At 45.9% G+C, this 23,135-nt stretch overlaps 2 protein-coding genes across 10 annotated transcripts in view; one reads left to right on the top strand and one right to left on the bottom strand.

Annotated features, from left to right (window-relative positions):
* Window positions 1-849: 849 nt before the first annotated feature.
* Window positions 850-4,065, bottom strand: ckap4 (cytoskeleton associated protein 4). Of its 3 annotated transcripts, none has more exons than XM_034578775.1 (3): window positions 3,491-4,063; window positions 1,416-2,427; window positions 850-1,384 (listed from the first exon to the last, which is right to left on the bottom strand). In XM_034578775.1, the coding sequence occupies exons 1-3, from the start codon at window positions 3,812-3,814 to the stop codon at window positions 1,218-1,220; spliced, it is 1,503 nt and encodes a 500-aa protein (XP_034434666.1). In that variant the 5' UTR covers window positions 3,815-4,063; the 3' UTR covers window positions 850-1,217. The 3 variants fall into 3 exon arrangements, with proteins under 3 accessions (XP_034434666.1, XP_034434668.1, XP_034434667.1); XM_034578777.1 differs by having other exon boundaries at window positions 850-1,385; window positions 1,419-2,427; window positions 3,491-4,061; XM_034578776.1 differs by having other exon boundaries at window positions 850-2,427; window positions 3,491-4,065.
* A 1,190-nt stretch (window positions 4,066-5,255) lies between these two features.
* uhrf1bp1l (UHRF1 binding protein 1-like) overlaps window positions 5,256-23,135 on the top strand; it is a 36,599-nt gene continuing 18,719 nt past the window's right edge. For 2 of the 7 annotated variants that reach the window (XM_034579025.1, XM_034579024.1), the window contains exons 1-14: window positions 5,259-6,154; window positions 14,249-14,411; window positions 16,415-16,453; window positions 17,599-17,690; window positions 17,922-18,111; window positions 18,190-18,330; window positions 18,823-18,990; window positions 19,302-19,482; window positions 19,700-19,783; window positions 20,043-20,204; window positions 20,615-20,730; window positions 20,834-20,975; window positions 21,448-21,641; window positions 21,734-22,477. In XM_034579025.1, coding sequence (XP_034434916.1) covers window positions 6,111-6,154; window positions 14,249-14,411; window positions 16,415-16,453; window positions 17,599-17,690; window positions 17,922-18,111; window positions 18,190-18,330; window positions 18,823-18,990; window positions 19,302-19,482; window positions 19,700-19,783; window positions 20,043-20,204; window positions 20,615-20,730; window positions 20,834-20,975; window positions 21,448-21,641; window positions 21,734-22,477 — 2,460 coding nt within the window. In that variant the 5' untranslated portion in view covers window positions 5,259-6,110. Of the gene's footprint in view, window positions 6,155-14,248; window positions 14,412-16,414; window positions 16,454-17,598; window positions 17,691-17,921; window positions 18,112-18,189; window positions 18,331-18,822; window positions 18,991-19,301; window positions 19,483-19,699; window positions 19,784-20,042; window positions 20,205-20,268; window positions 20,428-20,614; window positions 20,731-20,833; window positions 20,976-21,447; window positions 21,642-21,733; window positions 22,478-23,135 lie in introns of all 7 variants that reach the window. The other 5 variants (XM_034579027.1, XM_034579022.1, XM_034579021.1 and 2 more) reach the window with 5 other exon arrangements.

Genomic DNA, 23,135 nt, shown 5'->3' with positions numbered 1-23,135 from the left:
TAGACAAATCGCTGCCTCGTTGCAAAACTATAGGTTATAATTTTTCTATGAGGAATCTCAGTCATTCAGAGTTGAAGATATTTCATTTTAGTCGACTAACGAAGCCACTTGAAATTCCACAACTACATAATATTTCCCCGTGCACTTGGACGCTCAGTGCGAGAAGGAGAAGTTCGGGGTAAGTTCACCTCAGGAGAAATTCTGTTAAATCATAAACTATGATGCTGATTGCAAGATTAAATGTTTCACTCTGTTTGAATTTGACTTGCTAAGTTTACATCTGTGTATTAATGGTGTTTTAAAATCTTCTTCCATGTGCAGAACTGTGAGCACCAGCCCCTCGGAAGGTCTCTGCACCGCCCGGGCCTGCAGCACCGGTACTGTGAGTATTTGCTTCCCTCTCCCAGGCCCTGTCAAGTATTTCTTTTGTTTTAAACACCCTCGAGCAAAACAGGTAACTTTGAAGTCGTCGAGCGAAGTGGCCAAACGCCACCAGGAGGAAGCACACTTCTGCAGAACAGCTGGACGACGGTCAAAACTAAACGTCCACCGAGGAACTGATCTGTTGTTCTGCACCGCTGTTTGCAGACTGAAGAGTTGGGAACAGTAAGAGGTGACTGATCATCAGTCTGACTCCACATGTGTGTTACTGTATGTCTTGCCATAGATTTAAAAATGGTTTGGAGCTGTGGGATAAATTGAAATTCATAGAATTATCCGCTAGTTGTTGTAGTTAGGATTGTGCAGCTCTCAGGTAAATCACGCCCATTAACAAGTGTACAATTTAATTTCCATGATGCATCAGCTAAACTAAAAAGCAACAAATCATTAGTTCACTCCATGAAATAATATCTCACAATTGTTGGTGGACGAAAGCTTTTTATTCCTGTAAAACAACAACAACAACAACAACAACAACATGTAATGAGTAAACAAAGGAGTGCTCAAGAGGAGCTTATTATTTCATTTTCATGAGGAGGTAAAAAAAAAGAAGCAGCCTTGGCACAGAAAACTTTAAAGTAAAGAAAACCAACCTAATAAAACATTATAAAATAAAAGTACAGTGCAGAATGGGTGTGGATTTGAATCCACAGATTCAGCAGTCCAGCTCTGCCCCTCCCTCCTAAGCCTCAAGTGTGCACCATCAAGTTTTGTGTTTCAATTCTTCATAGAGTTAGGAGGAGTGGGTTGTGTTTGGATTCATCACTGTCCCTGTTCTAGTTTCCCGATGTCACGTCTCTCACCGAACTACTTCTTCTTCTTGGAGACGCCCGCCAGTTTCTGTGTGGTCTCCTGCAGAGCTTCCTGAAGAGCAGCGATGGCCTGATCGTGGCCTTCAAGCTTGGCGGCTTTGTCCTCCAGCCCAGCCACCATCGTGCGTAGGCTCTCCAGCTGCTCGGGCTTCGTGCTGCTGCTGTCCTCCAGAGCGGCGAGCCTCTTCTCCAAGTCCTCCACCTGCTCAACCCGACTGGAGTCCTTCACGGCTCCACCCAGAGCGACTACGTTTGACTGCAGCTCCCCCAGGCTGCTCTCCAGCGTCTCCAGCTCCTGCTCCAACCCAGCTTTGGCCTTCTGCACCTGCGCAGCCAGAGCGCTCTCGTGGGTGTCCAGCTTAGCGAGCAGTGATTCCACTTTGGAGGTAATTTCTGACACTGATGCCGACAGGGAGTCTCCACTCTCCTCTGATGCTCTCACTCTCGCTTCAAGCTCCTCTGACCTTTTCTGGGCCTGAGCGGCCGCTGCGTTCGCCTCTCTCTCCACCTCACGAGCGACCTCGGCGGCCTGCTCCACCACGCCCTCCACCATCAGCGTTTTGTCCTTCAGGGCCTGAACCTCGGCCTCTGCCTCCGACAGCGACTGCCTCAGGCTCCCAACAGTCTCTAGCACCACCGACCTCACCGTTTCCACCTCCTGAGACAGCGAGGCCACCTCCTGGTTGCGAGTCTGGAGCTCTTCCCTCACGGCGCCAATCTGCTCCCTGAGTGAGTTGGCTGAAGAGTCCGCCGCCTGTTTGGACGTCTTGATTTCAGCCACATCCTCGACGATGGCGGCGAGCTCCTGTTTGATGAGTGCAGGGTCTTCCACGTCCCCCAGGCGGGCGTTGATGTCAGCCAACTGGCTCTGCGCCTCGCCCTGAGCCTCAGTGAACTCTGCAATGTTGACCGTGATGGACTGGCTCACCTCGGCCAGGCGCTCCTCCACCGTCTTCTCCAGCGAGGAGAAGTCCCTCTCGCGGGCCTCCTTCACCTCGCTGATGCCCTCCGAGAGGTCCCTGAGCAGGTCGTTCTGGAGGTTCTGGAGGGCCTCCTTCACCCTCCTCGTCTCCACCTCGCCCGTCTTCATGCGGCTGATGGCCCCCTGCAGCTCCTGCCGTGTGGCGCCCAGCGACGAGTCCAGACCGTCCACAGAGCTCCTCAGAGACTCCACCTGCGCAGCAAGACAGGAAAACAGTGTGCTTTTCATAAGACGAAAGAGAAAGGCCTATTTTTACTTTGTGCGTTTCACTTTGTGCGTTTCACTTTATGCGTTTTTCAGATGATCCACTAGGTTTTTATTTGGCTTCAGAAGTAGGAAACTTTTCTCAACCCACGGAAAATGTTCCCAATTCATCTGAATAATTAGAAATGACCTAATTGGGATCTCATTTGAATTTATTGTCATGTTATAAAAATGTTAAAGCCTTAAAGTTTGACAAAACATTATTCTTTTAACTCAACTTCCACTTATTTGTCTTTTTATAAAAGACAGGACTTTAAACTGCGCCATTATTTTAGAAGTGAGTGGAAAATTAAATGTACATAACAAACATGCTGCACTAACAAATACACATTTGCAAGAAAGGAGTTGAGTCACACAACTGAAGTGTGCCTCGCCAATATTCGGTCAATAAAAGAAGTGTCATTGAGATTAGTTATGCACACTGTGAATGAATGGATGAATGATGTAATCAAGTTAACAAGGACACAGATTTCCAAGTAACATTCAGTCCTTAGAAAGAGTTAGTCATCAGCCATAAAGAGCCAACTCCCGTACTCTACGCATGAAATGGCCCTTAGCTTACGTACAAACTGTAGAGGACCCCTCCCCCCGACAGTGTGAACTGATCCTTATCTGCTTAAACAACCCCCCACAAAATAAAATGATGAAATAAAAAGCAAGAAGCAGCACTTTTATTTGAACCATGTACTTTTGATTTTAGTCGTTGAATGTTTGCTCGGTGGTAAAAGACTTAAAGGGTGTTGACCACATCCATCAGTGCAGTTTACCACATACCTGCTGTGCGTGTAACTCCAGTACATGAAGTACAAGTATGTGGAAAGTTATGTAACTGCATATAAAGTCATGTAAAACCTAAAAACAAGGGTCTACACTTCACATCCATCACTTTCTAGTGATGAAAAAGAAGTTAGGTCCCACTGAAGCTGATCTAGTTGAGTCGTTCTCTTGTTATCACCCCCTGCTGATAGTTGCGCATCACTTTGCTCCATACCTGTTGCACGACGATCTCCATTTTACTGCCCAGCTCCGCGCTCCTCTGTGCGCTCTGCTCGTTCCTGGCGCTGCTCTCTCGGATCTCCTCCACGACCTGCTGGAGGTAGAACGCTGCAAACCCCGCGGCTCCTATCAACGCTGCGTAAAACACGGTGTTCAGGACGAGTCCGAGGTAGCCCCGCGTCCGTGGCCCCTGGGGTCCCGGGGAGCCGGTCGACCCGTTGCTGGGACTCTTCTGGGTTTTCTTCGGCGCCTCATCCTGGCTGACGGGCGCTGCGCTCTTCTCGCCGGAGCTGCTCTTGGTTCGGTTCTTTGCCGTCATTGTGGAGTGGAGGGAGCTTCGCGGTGTGTGGGTGTGTGAAGGGGGAGCTGCTGGTTTTTGCAGTCGTGGATGCGGAGTGAGTTTCGCCGTCCAGGAGCAGCAGCGTATCAGTGAGCGCGTCGTGTCTGTCCACGGGGCTCGTTTGCTCTGAGGTATGCGGATGGGGGCCGTCCCACGGTCCCCTCCAGGAAACAATGGATGGACTCTGCTGCTCCTCCACTTTGGTTACTGGTGTTTTTACCTTTCTGAGACCAAATCAGCTAAAATGGCACAGTAGAGCTCATACCAGTTCCAAAGCCCAAAAGTATCTTTACAATCAACCAATCCGCACCAAATTACGCACACTCATAGATATCAGTCCCTTGAATGTGCCTGGTTATTTTCTTCAAGATCCATGAATTATTTCCTGAGAAATTGGTGAAAACGTTGAAAAACGCTTACATCTCTCAAAGTTAAAGAAAGTTTAAAAGTATGTACTGGGCTCGCGCCCTGATACAGATCCAAACCAAAGTTTAATAAGTTTTTCCCTGATGCATGACGCAAACTTCCACCAAGTTTCATTGCAATTCGTTCTGTGATTTTTGTGTAATAAAACCAGACCAACGAGCAGGGGTGAAAACAAGACCTCCTTGGCTAAGGGACGTTTTTGGAGACGCAGCTATGGCTCCTCAAGGTTCAAATCAAAGTAAGCATTTGGCTAATGTCACTTTTTAATTCTGTAGAAGTGAGAAAGTCACTGCAGTTCATAATAGGGGGGAGATGCTCCATCTTTGGACAAACCACAGTCACAAAGGAGATGATCCTCAAATGTCAATCAATCTGTGCGTCAGGGGCATTAAACAATCCGATATGTGTGAGTTACAGCTGTGCACACTTCCACAAATGATGTTACAAGTCTGATGCAAACTTTCTGCAAGAGTCTCTTTTAGAGGCAGAGCGGTGTGAGGAAGGAGGGAGGGAGGGAGGGAGGGTCCTGGCTTTCTTCGCTCCTCCTTTCATACGTGGCAGCTGCAGCTTCAGTTCTGCAGCCTCGGTTCTGCAGGTCTGCTGCTGCTGCATCACCAATACTCTCTCTGCACAGGCAGGCTCAGAGGAAGCCATAACTTTAATCTGCACAGGCAAAGACGTGAAAAAGTCCAATAGTCGAGTCCTTCCCTTTCCTATAATAGGCTGTAAAGGCGAATGAGTCATTTTATGGCCCTATAATCTGGGATTTCCTTAATTAACAAGTGAGTGTGTCACTGGAAACCGAATCACATGTATTGCAGCAATATTCATATTTATCCTACTTCATTGTTCGCAGCAGTGCTGAACTTTTTAATTATTACCAATTGCATTGTTTTGATAACATTTTTATGACTAAGCTCCTTCTACCACCCAGAGAAAGATTATTTTTCTGCATGAAAAACAAAATCTCACCTACAAACATTCACAAAAAATAAAAAATGACAGAAAATAAATATAGATGCACGTTTACATCCTCAGTTCAAACACTAGATGTCGCTAAAGGAGCGTTTTATGGTGAGATGAGGATAAAACACAGATCATCTCCATGAAGCCAAAGCCATCATGTAGATGTGCAACCACAATAATGAAATACTGTTTTAAACAATAAATAAATGTGTATTAATGGTAATTTATTTCCATTAAGTTATTATAGCACCTGTCTGTAATAGGCAGATCACTACCAGGTTAATATAAGTTACCTTTCTTAATGGTTTTATGTGGTTAAAAGTATAAACATGTTTGAGATCAACACTTTTAAATCAACTTTTAGCATCAATGGTTTATTTTCTGGGGGCAGTACATGCATAATAACAACAATATAAATGACTACATTATGAATAATTCCTGTAATTTAACCCAAACTTTTCCTGGGTAGCAAAGTGTCGTGGTGTCCGAGCGGACCCTGAAGGCAGCATGACGCGCCACCCTGACGCCGTGACAACAGACGCCGCTCCTCGGTGCATCAGTCCGGGTTTTTTTTCTGTGAGACACCGCGGAGAAGAACCGGAGCGTCCCGGAGCGTTTCAACCAGTGACTCCACGTGAAACGAACCTAACGTCGGTACTAATCGTCTGGGTGTGATGCCGTCCCCCCGCCCCCCGCCGCCTCATCCATCCCCCGGACAACGAGGCGGGAGCTCAGCCGAGATGAAGCCCGACGCCGGGAGCGCAGTTTGAGCGTTTTGCGCCTCGAGTGGGGAGAACAGCTAGCGGCTAACAAGCTAGCCGGACCGCCCGTCAGACAGACACCCGGCCGAGGGGGGGGCTCGGACCCCGGATCCGCTCGGACCATGGCCGGACTCATCAAGAAGCAGATCCTGAAGCATCTGTCCAGGTCAGTTAGCATCAGCGGGCACGTAGCTGCCACCGCTCGTGTAGCTGTCACCTCGGCTAAACGAGGGGGAAAAACACCTTTAATGCTCACTGGACGTGGGTGGGGACGCTTCCGCTCGGAGGTGCAGCCCGTGGAGCCCGCACCCCCTGCCGTGTGACCGACTGTCAGTTGCGTTTTCAGCGGACGTCAACCCCGCCTCGACCCCGGGACGTGGCCACCCCGCTAGACCGGGCTAACCCCGCTAGCTTCGGGGGAGGGGGGTTAGCTAGCTAGCTAGGTAGCTCGCGGCTAATCTCTCGACACTTGCCGCGGCAGGTTGAACGAGAATCGACTGGTTGTGCCAGGTTGATTTAAAAACAACAATCTCAGCCTGGATGCAAATCATCCTCCGGCCTTTTTAAACTCACTTCATGCAAAAATCCACCACACGCACAGACGTAAATTTGACTTTGATTCAAAGACACATTGTGAAATGAGTGGAGGGGGTGGGGGGGCTGGTGCAAGGGGTGATTCAGCGGGGTGCAGGTTTGTTTACACGGGGTTCAAACCTCCTGTCTCCGGCCTCCTCGACACTTGGCCTCGCCTTTTTAGAGAAGATGCATCCTCCACATGAACAACCAGCAGAAACCCTCCAGGCCCTTCACTCTACTCTCTTTCTTGATTCAACACATTTAATATCACTTTTTAATGCTCTACAGCTTTTATAGATATAAAGGTGGATGAACTTTATCGATCCAAATTGGGATTCATTATGGAGCTACAGCAGAATGTCAAGGGCACTGCACATAAAGCAAAGAAGCAATAAAACAGAAAGAAATAAAAAATTGTTTTCTTCAAATCATCAGTTCTGGATCAGTTTTATTATTCTGTCACATGCTCCATTTCTTTTATTATTATTAGTATTGACCTGGGTGCAGCATTCAGCTCTGTCTGCTTCACATGCATTATTCATTCTTTTCCACTGTCCCTCAGCGGACTTTCAACGGCACTTCTTTCCTGTTTCATTCCAGTCGGCGAACTTCAGACACGCTGCACATAGGAAATCGCCGATAACGAAACCATTACAGATCACATTCACACGTTAAACCCAAGTCCTCCCAGTGTCTTGAATGATAAAGGAGGTGATAGTGTAGATTAAGTTTCATGTCACTGATGACTTGGACTTTGAAGCTCATCAGTATGCAGGGAGACTGGTTTCTGCAGAGCACAGAGGTCATTGTGCTCGACGAATGAATCGCGGGTCATTTTTCACTCTGTGGTTAAAACCTTAATGATGTTTGTGGTTTCTCTCACCTTCACACACACACACACACACACACACACACACACACACACACACACACACACACACACACACACACACACATTGTCACAGCCGAGCTTTGCAGCGCCTGCAACACACAACCTATTGTGTGCCTTGCCCTTCGTTGTCCTGCTGCTCTGTGTGTCGAGGCACAAGTGCTTCTGCCTCTGTAGCATTAGCATCACCGCTGACAGGAAGCGATCAGAGGAGTAGTGATGTCATCCATCGTTTGGACTCGACATCTGATCCACCTTGTGATGTCCTGATTGGTGCTGCGCCGAACGCAAGGCGACCCGTCCGGCAGTCGTCCAATCCTGCACCTGTCTTGGTAGTGATGTCATGGTAGAGGTGCTGGTGTCAGAAGCAGCATCATCTCGTTCGCTCCAGTGTGTAAATAAACTGTCGACTACTATTATTATCATCGTTATGTATGTTTTGGACGATTCTGGCTGGATTTGGTCTTTTGCTTCCTCAGCACCAGCCAGGAATAGTTTGCACCTCCTGCTCGATTACTCATACAACACCGTAGGTTTGCTTACACAGCTACAGGTTATGTTGTGGGTGTCAACATGTCAGCGTAGCCTCCGTGCTGAACTGTTGCAGAGGACACCCGTCTCTTCGATGCCCTCTGCGACCAGGACGGACTCGTCTCGCTGAGGCGGCAGTGGCACCACGTCTTTACAGTTCATCGACTCAGACGTCAGCGAGGGCTGTTCCTCCTCTGGCCAAGACAAGTGCGCCGACGCGTGTCTGACATATTACACGAGTTGAGGGGGGGCCTTTTTCATGTGACACGATGAGTTTGTGAATGTAACACGACGTGTCCGAGTTGTTGGCGTGTGTACGTTGTGTGTTTTTCTAACGTGAGAGGGTATTGATGAAGTGTTTTGTCGAACTCAGGCAGCCCCTGGGGGTGAGATGATGATGATGAGGTGTGTTTGTGTGTCTGTGTGTGTGTGCGCATTACACTATTACACACACGTTTAGATCATCGACAAGCCCCTGGTGCAGAGCCAGACGGTGCAATATCCTATTACACACAGGGACACTCACAGAAACACAGATGGATGGAGAAACAGCTAAGCACAGCCTGTCGTGCTCAGTCACATTCTCTTTGCTTTGTTCCACCAAAGCAGAATCGATCTCGTGCATCTGAAGTGAAAGGTCAGACTCGGCTACAGAGCAGCGTCGTGGACCGAGCAGATCGGGAACTGAAGAATGAGAATTATAAGTTGTGTGAATGACGGGTCTATAAGAGCAGAGGAAACGCTGCTTTCCTTCCAATTTTCCCTCCTTCCTGCAGTCTGTCATTATCGTTTCCGTCTTTCCTTTCAACTTTGTTTTTCATAATTTGTCCCCGTCCCGTCCTTTCCTTCCCTTCCCTGCAGCTTATTAGTGACACATGACCTTCACTCTCTTGCTAATTGTCGGCAGCATAATTCACATGGAGTCACAGGGGACTGCAGACGGTTTGAACAGCAGAGAGAGATTTGCTTGTTTGTGCATTAAACAAAGCCATTGGAAGACAAACTTAAACTGAGTGGGCCCTTAGAATGAAAAGATTATCACTTCCCCCTCTAATGGAAAGAGTTCACAGCCTGGAAGATTAGGCTTCTTACAGTCAGGCTGGTATGTGACGGTCATTCTGGAGAGTGTTATGTGAGAGTTGACCCGATGGCTTCAGTACAGCATATTCCTGCTGAATGTGTAGAAGACACATTGCTTTCAGACGTGCACAGAACTCTGGACATTCCCCTGATGTTTTCCAGAGGGGCTGGATTTGAGCACTCAGATCTCAGAGTCAGTTGTTCCAGACACTTTCTGGAACTTCTCCCGTCAGCTCCTTGGTAAAATATCTTGATAATGTCAGAGTGAGCCCATGTGAGAATTCAGCAGGAAAATGTCTGGAAAAGCACAACACATACGTTATGTTCTACCTCCACGATCTCCTGCTTTGTCTTCATATGTAAAAGACAATCTCCAGAAAATGTCTGGACCAAATTCCCCTGAGATCATGTCTGAAAACAGCTTTGTAATGTCCATGGTTTATATTATTCATCTTTATTAAAGTTGGGTTTTATAATAAAAGGCTGATTTCTCATTATCACATTATTTCATATATCAAAAGAAGTTAGACAACACCAATAATATTATGTAAAGTAATCAGTAGATCGGTATCATATGAATGAGCTGTCCAGTGTTTGGAACACGTCTCTTCACCAGTGGAGATGTAGTGCATGTCGCAGTGGGAGTGATGGGTCCATCCCTGCTGTTGTGTCTGTGATCAGGAACCTGACTCTTTCCATCCTGCTGAGGCTGCGTGATGATGATGCATTATCGTGACAATCTCCACTATTCTCAGCGTTACTGCGAGCCGTTGGTGGGAAGGCTATAATGGCATGAGTCATGACTGGGCGCCTTGCTGTGGGTGTCTAATCGCTGCGTAGCTGTGAAGTATTTGTGTGTGTGTGTGTGTGTGTGTGTGTGTGTGTGTGTGTGTGTGTGTGTGTGTGTGTGTGTGTGTGTGTGTGTGTGTGTGTGTGTGTGTGTGTGTGTGTGTGTGTGTGTGTGAGAACTGAATGTGTGAGAGGGCGACATTTGGTCCCTGTCCCTCCAGGGCTTGGTGTCCTCTGCTGCTGCGTAACCAGGGGTTCTTGGATTGTTCTCTCTTTCGCTCTAACCTTTTCACCGTTTCCTCAGGGTCATAAATATTGCAGGACTCTCGGGCCTTTTGCTGCCAACACAAACTCACTGGACTCTGACAGACTGCTTGTGTGTTTCTGAATTGTTGTCCACATGTTGATGTGTGTAGAGGTGTTTTGTGTATGTCGGCTGGAAAGTAACACAAGTCATCCCTCTTGATGATAAGTTTGAGGCGTCACAGTCTTTTTAATAATGGTTTTGTTTGTGTTGCACAATGTAATTTAGTTTTTATCAACATATATTTTCATAACAGACACTGAGCAAAGAGCTGTGACATAAGTGTAAACCTGCGGTAGTTCATAAAACAGGAACATTGATACAACAGAAGAAAATATTTATAATATAAAATTCATTAAATGGTTGATTCCTCATATTTATATTGTTTCATCTAAATCATAAAAGACCCTAGACAACACTAACTGATCATTATGAAAAGGTTCACGAATGTGGGAACATGTTATTTTTAAGTTTTCCATTGGATTTGCCAGCTCACCCACAGAGTGGGCAGTCGGCCTCTGAGCACTGCAGAGCCTCAGTCCTCCAACAGCAGCGCAGGAAGGGAGCAGACAACTTATCATCTGAAAGGCCAATAAAAATACTTTTTAAAGTCAATCATAATAGATTACATTCGATCAACTTGCTCCGTTATAAAATATTAGTGAGGTGATGTTTTCACCCGTGTCCATTAGTTTGTTTATGAAGCAAAAACTATAGAATGGATTTAAACACAATCTGGTGCATGGATGTGACACTGGCCAAGAAAGAACCCACTGCATTTCCGTGTGGATCCAGAATTAAACGACCGGAGGGTTTTACACCTTTTAAATATGATTCAGTTATTGATTGGATCATCTTATCACTGCCATCCTGTGAGCTTCAGTGGCTGTTTCACTTTATCGAGATGAGTTGTCGGACCGTTCCTCCAGGCTCATTACTGTGTGCTGTTGACCCTGAATGGACCAGTGAGGGATTTAGAGGCTCGTTTAAATGTCAGTCTCTGTTCATGTAGTCGAGCCAAGTCTGCCTCTCGGTCAAATGAGCCCTGGCAGGAAAGAATGTGGAAACATTCCAGATCACTTTTTCCCCTGGAGAACCACATTTCTAATTTCAAGGAGAGTTTCCCAAGGATACTTTCTTGCTTTTTCTTAATTTTTTTTGTCCGTGTCCCGCTCTTTCTGTCTGTCTCTGTCTCTTTAACTCTTTCTCTCTTTACGTTGCCACAGCGTCGGTTGCTAAAACAAGCTGGTTTGACTGAGTCACTCTGGCCATCTGCCCTCAGGCGCCGCTCCTTCTGGCAACTGATGTCATCAGGCTGCGCCATTGAATGCATCATCAGAGCCGGGAAAAGCTCGGAGACTCTGATTGTCCTTTCACAGACGAGTGCAGAGGATTCACTCTGCTCTGCTCGTATTGTGCTGTGCAATGAGGAAAAACTGCCTTGACATGACATTTTAAATTTAAAATATGTGCATGTGGAGATTATTTAAAAAGAAATGCATCTAACCTTGCAGTTTCTCACTTAAGAAAGAAGATGGCGGGGTTATAACTAGATTATAGCGAGAAGAATGTTGAGTGGTTAATTTTGTGTTTGACAGGCGGGCAGACCCGGCCAGTGGCTGCTCCTAATCTCTTTATGGGCCTGTTTTGGTCTGGTGAGCTCGGCCTTGCTGACTGGAATAATGGCTGAAGTCTTGAGAGGAGAAATCAAAGAGATGGATGACTGAGTGTGAACTTAATACCCTCCGCCTCTTGCTGCTGTTCTCACACTTATACGTCAGCTATCTGTCTGTGTAACTTTGCTTACTTAGCATTAGAAGCCTTGATATTAGACAGCTGATCAACAATATATTACTTGATCAAAGGTTTGGCTTATTTATGAGTTTGGAGGAGGAGGAGAGGAAGCAGGATGTGGCTGAGAAGCCAGATAAGGAGCGAGCGGGTGGGTGAGGTTAGCTGGCGAGCCGGCTGATACTTGATCAGCAGCGGGGATGAATATTTCACTGGTCACACGGCTGAGAAACTCCAGCGACAACATCCAACCCAGATAAACAATCTAACTGTGTGTGTGCCCCTTGTGAGGACAAGTGCAGATACAATTATTTGTGCTGCCACCGCTGAATAGTTCACAGGGAAGTTGAATTAGAGAAGAATTCAACACGGTCAGGAGAAGGTGTTGAGTGGAAAGACAGACTGAATAATTCAAAAGGCGGGTGTCGATCCGCGCCTCATTCAGACATCGAACAATGACACAACCAAGCTTCATCAGTTTCAGTCTCTTTGCTAGTGTGCAGTGTTTTCGCTGTCGGGTACAATATATAAGTCAGTTTTTAGCAATCCCTGGTCTTATGGTGCATTTCACACAAAGTATCCCATGGATGGATCCTTCTTGGGCCAACCTATCCCAGGATGCATTGCACGCGGGGGATGAAGCTAATGAGCTAGCCATGCGGGTGGCTTCAGCTGCTTAAAGTAGCCAATGATGTAACGGTTAGAGAGCCGGACAAGCTGGTGGTGCAAATAGAAAATTAGGAGGCCACGCCTTCGTAGACCGAGTGCTCTGAAGGATGCAGCCCCTGAATTGAGACACAGCTTTTAACTCTAAGAGAGTAAACGTGGTAACTTTCTCCGAAGGTCACCTGGTCACTGACAGTTTCTCTCCATCTCCTCATGTCGAGCTCCATGTTGCTTTTGTTCATTCATACAATCTATTTCAAAGTGCATATAGGACAGAAACTTTGATCTCTGCCCTTATATCAAATGTTACACGCTCAGAATTCATCTACACACTGATTTATCTTTATCACATTTTGACTCGGTCGACATTTAGTTATTTGCCAGGTTCCCCCTGCACTGAAACGATTACCATAAATTATTGTCGTGATTTCTTTTCTCCCGTTATGATGAATCATTCCTTTCATAGTTTTCATATAGTATTGTAGATATTGTGATATGTTTATGAGGAAATAGTGCAGCGGACTTCAGGGGAAACAAAAGCAGCATTGTTATGTGCGGTAAAACAGGTTATTCCCGCTGATACTGATTTCAAATGATACCTGGTGCCATTGTTCAGTCATGTGCACTAACATGCATCCAAGTTAGAAGGGAAGTTAGAACACTTCCATCCTGTTGTCTGGATGTCACGGCCTCGATAAGCAGGTCACTGATCTGTGTTAGTTGTGAAACTCTTATCTGGCACCGCATGCGTGTGAGAGATTAGCCGAGCTCTGCTGCGTTCTGTGTTTTAAAAGAGGGTGAATTTGCCACGATTTTAGTTAAACAACTGGATGTGCAGCAGGAGATTGTGCACGAATATCTGAACTTGACCTTTGTACATCACTTAGTTGAAGGCGCATCGCTCTTGACAGCCAGAGAATGTGAAATCAATACTGTCCATGTTTTACGAGATTTCATTAATCTGCTGTGTGGAGATGAACAGGTCAATAAACCATTCAGGATCTGAACCCTCTGCTAACTATTAACCAATAATCAAACAGTGAATGGCTCTGGAAAACACTGTCAGGGACATCGAGTCTGTTTACTTAAGCTAAAGAGCAAAAAGCCCAAACAAACAGAATCACTTCATATATACACATTTTTTTTTACATGTTTGCTCAAGAGGCTGAGATTGTAAATATCATTTTTGGTTTATAGCTTAATTAATGATTGTTTTTAGGCCCTTTGTGCCTTTAGATCCGTTATATAGCAGCTCAAGAGGTTTCTTCATTAGTCAACCCTCTGTACCTTGATCCTTTCTCCTCCACATCGTTATCAGATTAAACTGTAACTCTGGAAACAAAGCAAACTTGTATATGTTGTCAACCCTTAAATACGGGTTTATTTTTGAGTGCACTATTAAAAGAAGTGGGTTTTGTTCTTGAAATTTAATTAACTCTGATTTAGACTGACATTTTTGGGCTTGTCTTGTAGGAAAATTACTGTTGGGGAATAAAAAGAAACCCTCTCTTCTCACTCGACACACCAAAGCCCAACAGTTGGGGTTTGTTTCGTCGCCCGGTCGCTTTGCCAAGATCCTGCTTCTATAAATATTCCCAGGCTCACAGGCTGCTCTTCTCATCTGTGTCTCGCAGGTTTGCTAAGAACCTGTCGCCGGACAAGATCAACCTCAGCACGCTGAAGGGGGAGGGCCAGCTCACCAACCTGGAGCTGGATGAGGAGGTTCTTCAGAGCCTGCTGGACCTGCCCACCTGGCTGGCCATCAACCGCGTGGAGTGCAACAAGGCCGCCATTCGGGTGAGGGACACGGTCCTAGAGACAGTTTGTGCATTTTAAAGGAACAGTTTGACATTTTACAGTCTCTTTTCTTTACTGGAAATAAAGATTGAAAAACTGAAGTGCAAAAACATGTGGTTTTATGGAGGGTTGTGGTAAATGGACTGAATTGATATATTGGTTTTCTAGTCTTATGAACTCAACACACTTTACTGTACAGGTCACATTCACCCATCTACACACACATTCATACAGCACCTATATACTCGGTGCTATTTCTGTCACACACAATTTGGATAGAAGGGGCCGGGAATTGAACCACCGTCCTTCTGGTTACTGGACATCCAGCCCTTTGTATGACTATTTTCATTGCAACAGCTCAGAGCCAAAAAACTAGTCCGGACATTCGTCCTCAACCTTCTGTAAAAGAGCTTGTTGTTGTTTTCTGTTTAGGTTTTTGCAGTTAAACAGACATTAGAATCTTCTTTTTCAAGTATATGCAACAAAACAGCCTCTGGGTTTAAGACTTTATTGCTTGAAGGTGTAAACTCTCTAAATTAGACTTTGTCACTTTCCTTATTGCTATAATCAAAACCAAAGTACACAGATAAGGTGGATATTGCTGATCGACATTCAAGTTTGCATGCACAGCTAATTTATGTGGTTTTTCTTCCGGCATGAAACCAAGAGAACAATATCTCTTCTGTTTCGGTGCAGACAGGCACATTAATCAGGTCGGAGTAAAGTCGACACACTTATTAACAACCATTGAGTCGAAGTTGTAATGCACACTCTCTCTCTGCTGGAGCTGTGTGGTGCTCCTGATGGTAGTTATGGTCATCAGTCATGAGAATGAGCCGACTGACACACCCTGGAAACAGTGAATGGAGCTGCACAGTTTCCGTCATGACTGGACCTTTCATTCAGACCAAGGTCTAACCTTCCACCGCATCTTTTCCTCCTCACTACTTTCCTACTCAGCTCGTAAACTACTTTATCAACTGTGTTTGCCGTCTTTCTTAACGTGGCTTATTAACCGTCTTAATTTGATTATTCCTTAATCTGACAATGACGTTATTCATGTTAGGATAATCAGAGAATTCTTTTCAAATGGCAGCTTCCTATTCAGACTATTATCTTAATCAGGTTTACCCACATCCTTTACAGAAAGTGTTCAGGGTGTCAGATTTCTGTGGAACAGTGGAGCCGGTGAATGGAAACTTGTCAGCGCCTGTATTTCCCTGTTTACTGGTAAACTGGTAAAAAGAGAGTGAGAAGAGGTCACAGATGTGTATCTCACTTCCTCTCTTGTTAGATCTCCATGTCATCTTCCTGTTACAGTCAACACTTTCTCCTCTTCCCTTTAAAAGACTGACGCTCAGGTTGATAGTCAATGAAAGTTGCTCCATTGATTGATATAGTTTGAATAAAGTTTACAAAATCAATTCTGTAGCAGCAGGTGATGCTCCTGTAGTTTTACACACACTCATAAATATACACACACTGCAATAAATAAGTGACAGACATGAGTTTACACCCCCTACTGGCACCTCACAGTATTTCTACAACTCAGGCACTTGAATGAAATGTGTCTAATTCTATTAGTGAAGCAAATCCAACACCGTTTCTCACCTTCTGATTTATGACGTCTCGCAGAACGAGGCCCTCTGTGGAAAATAATAACTTGCAGTCAATAATGTTGACTGCAAGTCAACATTAAAGTTTAATCTCTTTTCCTATATAATATGACACAGACGTGAATCAGGAGGCTGCATGTTGAGGATTAACGGAGCTGAATGGAAGGAACTGCCCGTCAGTCGCCACTCTTCTTTTTACTCCTTCCTCTCTGAGCTGCCTTTCCTGCTGTTTTGACTTGATTCAATTTGGTGCAGTTCAGTTGCATTTAATTTCATTTGTATGTCCGATTGACTGGTAAATTATTTTGTTATTTTGGGAGGAAACTATGACGATCAGAATATCCCAAGGCTGAAAAGCTCAACCACTGTTCTCATTTTTTTTTACAGATACCATGGACAAAGTTGAAGACTCATCCAATCTCTTTGGTAAGTTTGACCTACAACACATATTTAAAAAGGGTCATTGATAAGTTTTTTCTTTTAAATGTATTGTCATTTCCTAATTCAATTTACAAATAGATTAGTAAAGTTAGTAAAATCAAACTAATTTGTGTTTTACAGTGTAATATGATAGATTAACCAAAGATATTCCTCCATAATTTACTTCTTGTCCATCACATGTTACATGATGCAGTTTATCACAAAGTGAAGAGAGTGAAATCCACTGAACATGTTGTCATCGTCATGACAGCACCCGGTTTGCCTATAGCTTCACAAACACGCCGTCTCCAGCCTCCGGGTGTGTTTGCTGTGCGTCTTGTCATCACCCACAGTCTCCCAGGAAGACACCACCCCTGTGACTGTTCATCATCAGTGACATGAGCGTTTCAAGGGACTTTGGGGGCCCTAGGTGAAAAGGACTTAGAGGGGCCCCACATCAAACTGAAAAGAAGAAGAAGAGTGACACCACAGACTTGGGCTGTCCAGAGTTGTTGTAGACACTGAACTTGTACATTCCCGAGGCCGTGAGGATGAAGTTGTTAGATAGTCGTGTGTCTAGATCAAATTAACCCACGAGCTTCCTAAAGCAGCAGTGAAACTCTCCATTGATGCACTGTGACTCTGTGAGTGTGTTCAGCTTTTTGTCCTGAGCCTGGTTTGTCTTCCAGAGCTCCTCAGCCTGGGTTTTGTAGGAGTTACAAGCTGGCGCTTCGATTTTCTGCATGATTGCGCAGAGATTTTTGCTCAAGCTTGCTTTCCGTCAGCGTCATTGCTGCCAGCTTCTCCCTCGTGGCAGCCACCTCGCTGAGCGGGGCGCAGGTGTTAGGTTGATAGACCGCCAGGCTGGTCCCAGTCCCCAGGTAGCTGCGAGTCCCAGCACACACACTGATGGAAACCAACAACAACAGAATGGAACGTGCGCCACTTTTTCCAACACTCGTCTCAGCAAAGCTTGTTGTGTGTTCCACAAGTCTCAGTCCTGATATAAACGTCTGGTACCTTATATATGACATAAGTAAAAACAGTAGAATGTAGGTTGGCCTCAGCAGAATAAAAAAAGAAGAAGAAACCTCGATGTAGGCATTCGTAAATGTTCTGTATTTGAGCCTGTGACCTGCCTCCTGTTTCAGACCCTGGATAAAGTGGTGATGGAGATGAGTACCTGTGATGAACCTCGTCCCCCCAATGGCCCGTCTCCCATAGCAACCGCATCCGGACAGAGGTGAGCGCCGTGATTGTTTTTTTTACACAAGTTTTATCCATTTAAATTTAGCTGTATTTTATGCACGTTAGGGTTATAACTCGATATCTAGATAATGAAATGTGACTGATTTAAGTTTTATCCTGATCCTGGCTCACAATACGTTTCTATCCATTTGTTGCTAAGCTCTTCTTACCACCTTGTTTACCTCACCTCCCTCCACTAATGTCCACCTGTGTGTCTGTGTTACAGTGAATATGGCTTCGCTGAGAAGGTGGTGGAGGGGATATCTCTTTCCATCAACTCCATAGTGATCCGGATCAGTGCCAAGGCCTTCAACGCCTCCTTTGAGCTCTCGCAGCTGCAGGTCTACAGCGTCAACACCAGCTGGAGCATCGGCGACCTGCGGTTCACCCGCATCCAGGACCCTCAGAGGGGAGAGGTCGGTATATTTTTATATCTGAGTAAAGACTATGAAGTTGTCATGTTTTCTAAATGGAATCCTGCCTGTTTGGTCCAGGTCCTGACATTTAAGGAGATAAGCTGGCAGATGATCCGCATCGAGGCGGACGCCATCCAGAGCACCGAGCACGAGATGCTGAGCGCCCCCATCCGCCTCATCACCAACCAGTCCAGGATCCGAGTGACTCTCAAGCGGCGGGTCAGAGACAAACACAGATTCAGACATTTTCACTTCACGAAATTTGATGAACCAGAGTTAGAACACAAACATCCTGTTGTCTTCTGTGAACAATAATCCCTCTGTTTGAACTCGCAGGCTGCAGCAGCCATTCATCACACGAACAGTGTTTACTTAAACAAAAAAACAACTAATGCATGTGTTGAATATTTAATAAAATGCAGTATTAAGTGCAAAAACAGCTTTTATTTGTTGTTTGAAGATATTTAACATCATTTGTTTCTTAAGGCTGAAGTTAACTGCTGAACCAAGGTTTTACTTCTAGACGAAAACCTTTTCTCTCTAAATAAATGCTGTTGGTGCAGTAACAGCTTAACGTGTGCCTCAAGTGCTGTATTTGTATATGTAGAGTTATATAATTTAACCACAAATGCCACAGGACGTTAAATGAAGCTCTCCAGCTAACCACACCTGCATAATGAATGTTAACACCATGGCTTCTGTCTGACACAGATCAAGGACTGTAACGTGGTGGCCTCCAAGCTGATTCTGATCCTGGATGACCTGCTCTGGGTGCTGACCGACTCCCAGCTCAAAGCCATGGTGCAGTACGCCAAGTCCCTCAGCGAGGCCATGGAGAAGTCCGCCCAGCAGAGGAAGAGCATGGCCACAGAGGACCAGGTACACATGCACAGCATCACTGAGGGGTTAACAGAGATATGGACTCCATCCACATGTAGACCAGGCTCCAGAGTCAATCTTTACCAACTACAAACTCTCTCTGTTTGCTCTCTGCTACATTCATAACCCACAAAGATTCACATCTATCCACATCCACATCTGATTTCCTGTACTGTGTTTTCTGTAATTTGGTCTGACACGCCATCTGCTGGATGGATGGAGTACTGCCTGAACCAGCTGTTACTTTGAACCCGATTGGCTGTAAACTCTGTGTATACGTTATTTGATATATATGCATCTTGGTTCACCAGGCGTCATCAGCACCGCCCACAGCCCAGCAGGTGCGAACCCAGCAGGCGTCCACAGCCGCTGACCAGGGCGCAACCATGGCCAAGCTGTTCAGCGCCTATGATGTATGTGAGACGTCCCACCACCTCCAGATCACACATCTGGACCTGCACATCTGTGATGACATCCATGCAAAGGACAAAGGTGCCATACACACAGATTTACACGTACTGAACACACACTGTCAGCTACACAGAGAAGTCTTAGAAGAAGAACTTCACTGCCACAGATGTTTTTACACAACATAAATCCTTGTTTTCTTGTTTTTAATTCAAATTTCTTTTCACCACAGACATTAATGCAGACAAACTTTGGGGCTTGTTTTTATTTTATTTTTTCTGCTTTTCCTTCCACTGTGCAGTGATTAACAAGAGGATAACAGGAGGGGCCATGCAGCTTTCCTTCAGCTCCATCACTCTGGACTACTACCCTCTCCACAGAGCAGGTATGAATCAATCAGGGCCAATAACAGCTCACCATGAAGTCACTGTAACCTATTTACTGCAATGCAATACTTACTGTCTTTTGTGTCACATCCAGCAGTTTAATAACCAGCCTCTCCTAACTTACATTATGCAGATTTGAAGGATATTAAGATTTTTCCACAGCTTAAAAGTGTAAAGTCATATTTTCATCTGGTGTTTCTGACTGTATGGGACGTCCCTCTACCTACCACCCATTTCCCCTCTCTCCAACATCCCCAGGGGAAAGTTGTGCCCACTGGATGCACTACAGCGAAGCCACTAAGACCAGGGAGGGCTGGGTGCGGAACCTTCTCGATGAGTTCAAGTCCAACGTGGAGATGTTAAAGAGTGCAGTTCGAGACCAGCCAGGCGCGGATCCTGCCCATGGCTCCCCACAGCATGGTAAGAGTTTTCCCTCAAATTGTTGTAGGTGTGCGTTTTTGGTGGAAACGCTGCACCACACCAGCATTTATGTGGGTTTTCTGTGTTTACGATGTTTATGGGCCTCTAGGAAGTCAGAAGAGATCAGGAGGAGGAGTAGGGCTTAGGGAGGCAGATGAAGGACTCCTAGAGTGGAGCCCACACACACAGCCTCCAGCCCAGTGCTGCTGGTGCCTAGAGCCAGGTACCGCGGTGTGTGTGCGCACAGACTTGTGCGGTGATGCACACCTTGTTTGCCAGGCCCAGTGGTTTGCTATCGGAGAACTGAGTGCTCGATCTGTTTGTCTCCTTCTTGGTTGTTCTTTTTTCATTTTTATACCCCTCTCTTTCTCTCTTTCTTCTCTTCCATCGCTTTCTTTCTTCCTCTTCAGGTAAAATAAACACCTGCTCCACCAGTTCCTTCAGTCCTCCTCCCACACAAACCTCCAAGACCCAGCTCATGTCCAGCTCCATCGTTCTCAGGGTGGCTGACTTCAGCATCTATCAGGTCACCACAGACGTCCTCAGTCGTACAAAGCTTCAAATACGCAGTCACTGAGACTAATACATCTCCTCTCTCCTTTACCAACTTCGTCTATTTTGTGTTGCAGGTGTCGACGGCCGACCAACGTCGCTCCAGCCCCAAAACCATGATTTCCTGCAATAAGAAGTCCTTGTACCTTCCCCCAGAGATGCCAGCCATCCACGCAGAGTTCACGGAGTACTACTTCCCTGATGGAAAAGACTACCCCAGTACGACTTCTGTGTTTTTACACCCTAGCTGCAGTGAAATCACGAAAGCAGCATCTTATATTAGAACAGTTAATCTTGATTAGTAAATCACGAGCTGTGTAAAAAGCTGGTGTTCTACACTGCCAGCGACTCCTCTTTTTCTCACCTCCCTTTTAAGATCTATTCAGCTGCGTCAGGTCCTGTGTGCCTGAGGACATTGATTTTTCTGAATTGCACTCGGAATTGTGCTCGGAATGAGGGATCACCCAATTAATTCATATTATGGATTTCTCACAGATTCTCCCCATTAGGAAACATTGGTTGAACATTTAAAGGATTTCTTCTCTGACTAATGATTCTGTGGTCTACACCAGGTTTTTCCCCCCAAATTAAAAAAAACAGCAAATGTCATATCCTGCCCCCTGCTGTTTGCTTAAAGACAAATTAATGCAATCTCTCCTCCACCTCTGCTCCCTTCCTCCTGCTCCTCCAGTCCCATGTCCCAACCTGTATGCCCAGCTGAACGCCCTGCAGCTGGTCCTGGATCCTCGCAGCCTGGTGTGGATCAACCTCTTCGCCCTCGACCTCAGGCAGAGTCTGGAGCAGTTCATGGAGATTTACAAGCTCAGCGACTCGCAGAAACCTGAAGAGCATGTGGACATCAAGATCGACGGCCTCATGCTCAAGGTGAAGACGACAGCACACGTGTGATCTTTATTCATCTCTGACCTTTATCTCATGGTGTTTATCCCTGATTCTTGGTTTGTGCTTCCCATCAGCTGGTGATCCCCACTGACCGAGACGCCTCCTCTCCTCCTGACCTGCCTCGCTCCATCTCTATACAGACTTCAGAGATGGTGGCCACTAACACCCGGCACCCGGCCAACTGCACCCGCTCGCACCTCGAGGCCCTGCTGCAGTCCTTCGAGGAGGAGCCTTTCTTCTCTTCGTCTTTCTCCTCATTCCCTCGCTCCTCTTCCTCCCTACCCCTCCTCCATCCCGTCTTCCAGCTTCACGCGCATGAACAAGACACCAAGCTCCACGATATCTACCGGGGCCTGGTGGTGCCGACGATGGGAACAAACTCCCTGAAGATGCCGGCCGCCACAGACTTTTGGGCGCTGCACTTCGCCCAGTTCTGGGTGGACTATGAGGGCACCCGGGGGGGCAAAGGGAGACCACAGCCTTTTGTGGACTCCTTCCCCCTCACGGTGTGGGCGTGTCAGCCGGCGAAGCTCCTCCAGCACCAGGAGAGGCTAAGAGCTGCTGCTGGATCAGGTCTGTCCCCGAGTACATCCGTAGAATCTGTTGCACGCCAGCAGAGGAAACGCTTACTGAAGGAGTATTACACCACTGAAGGTGCAGCAGCATCATCTCAAAGCGTTGATGCTACCCCGCCCCCCAGTAACGGACTCCATAAGCCCCTCTCATTGGACAGTCTGCCTTCCTCCTCTTCATCAACATCAAGTAAAGATGCAGACGTGCATGTGTTGGTGCAAGTGCAGAAGCATTTAAGTGCTCAGGTATGTTTGTCATCCTTAAAAAAGAATTCATATCAAAACAAGGTCACACACATTAACAACCCTTATGTTTTCTGAGCTCTTGAGTTTCCTTCCTTGCTGGTTTTATTTTGTAGTCATGAAGAATAATGTACAAAATGTTGAGGCGGCAGGCTTGTCATTTTTAGTCAGCACTTTCCCAGGTTGAAATGACAGTTATTGCCTGCAGCAGATTACGGCAGCTGTCGATAATAAACATTCATGCTGTCATTAATTCGCTCAAAGGCCAAAATGATGGACTAAATGATCTACTCTCAAGTTAATGTACTTTCTGGTGTTGGCACTTGGCCGAGAAACGTTTGTGAGGGGAAGAAATTCCGCCCTGAGGTCACAAGTGGAGTGTTTTTGCATGCTGCTGACATTTCTTCCTTCCATGGTCGTCTCACTTGAACTATCGGCTACCATGCCTCCCACTATCTTCAGTGGTACTGCTCTGTTTCATCTGTTTTATCCGTAAAATGTGATAATCCCCAATAGCTAAATGGATTTGATGCTGTATGCATAGTGATAAGTCAAGAGCAGGACTGTTGCAGTTTCTTCATCCCTTATTCTATTGATTCAGAGGCTTGATTGACCACAGATCACCCATTATGTCATTATAAAGTCACCTTGTTTTTGTGTG

This window comes from Hippoglossus hippoglossus, chromosome 23 (genome assembly GCF_009819705.1).
Source record: "Hippoglossus hippoglossus isolate fHipHip1 chromosome 23, fHipHip1.pri, whole genome shotgun sequence".
NCBI lineage: Eukaryota > Metazoa > Chordata > Actinopteri > Pleuronectiformes > Pleuronectidae > Hippoglossus > Hippoglossus hippoglossus.
Note: the sequence above shows the minus strand (reverse complement) of the source record. Positions and strands in the feature narration are given on the sequence as shown.

Excerpts from the sequence above, each read along its gene's own strand:
- ckap4 (XM_034578776.1), bottom strand. The coding sequence starts at position 3,814 with ATGACGGCAAAGAACCGAACCAAGAGCAGCTCCGGCGAGAAGAGCGCA. Across the intron at positions 2,428-3,490 it reads TGGAGATCGTCGTGCAACAG|GTGGAGTCTCTGAGGAGCTC; the intron begins GTATGGAGCAAA and ends CTTGCTGCGCAG.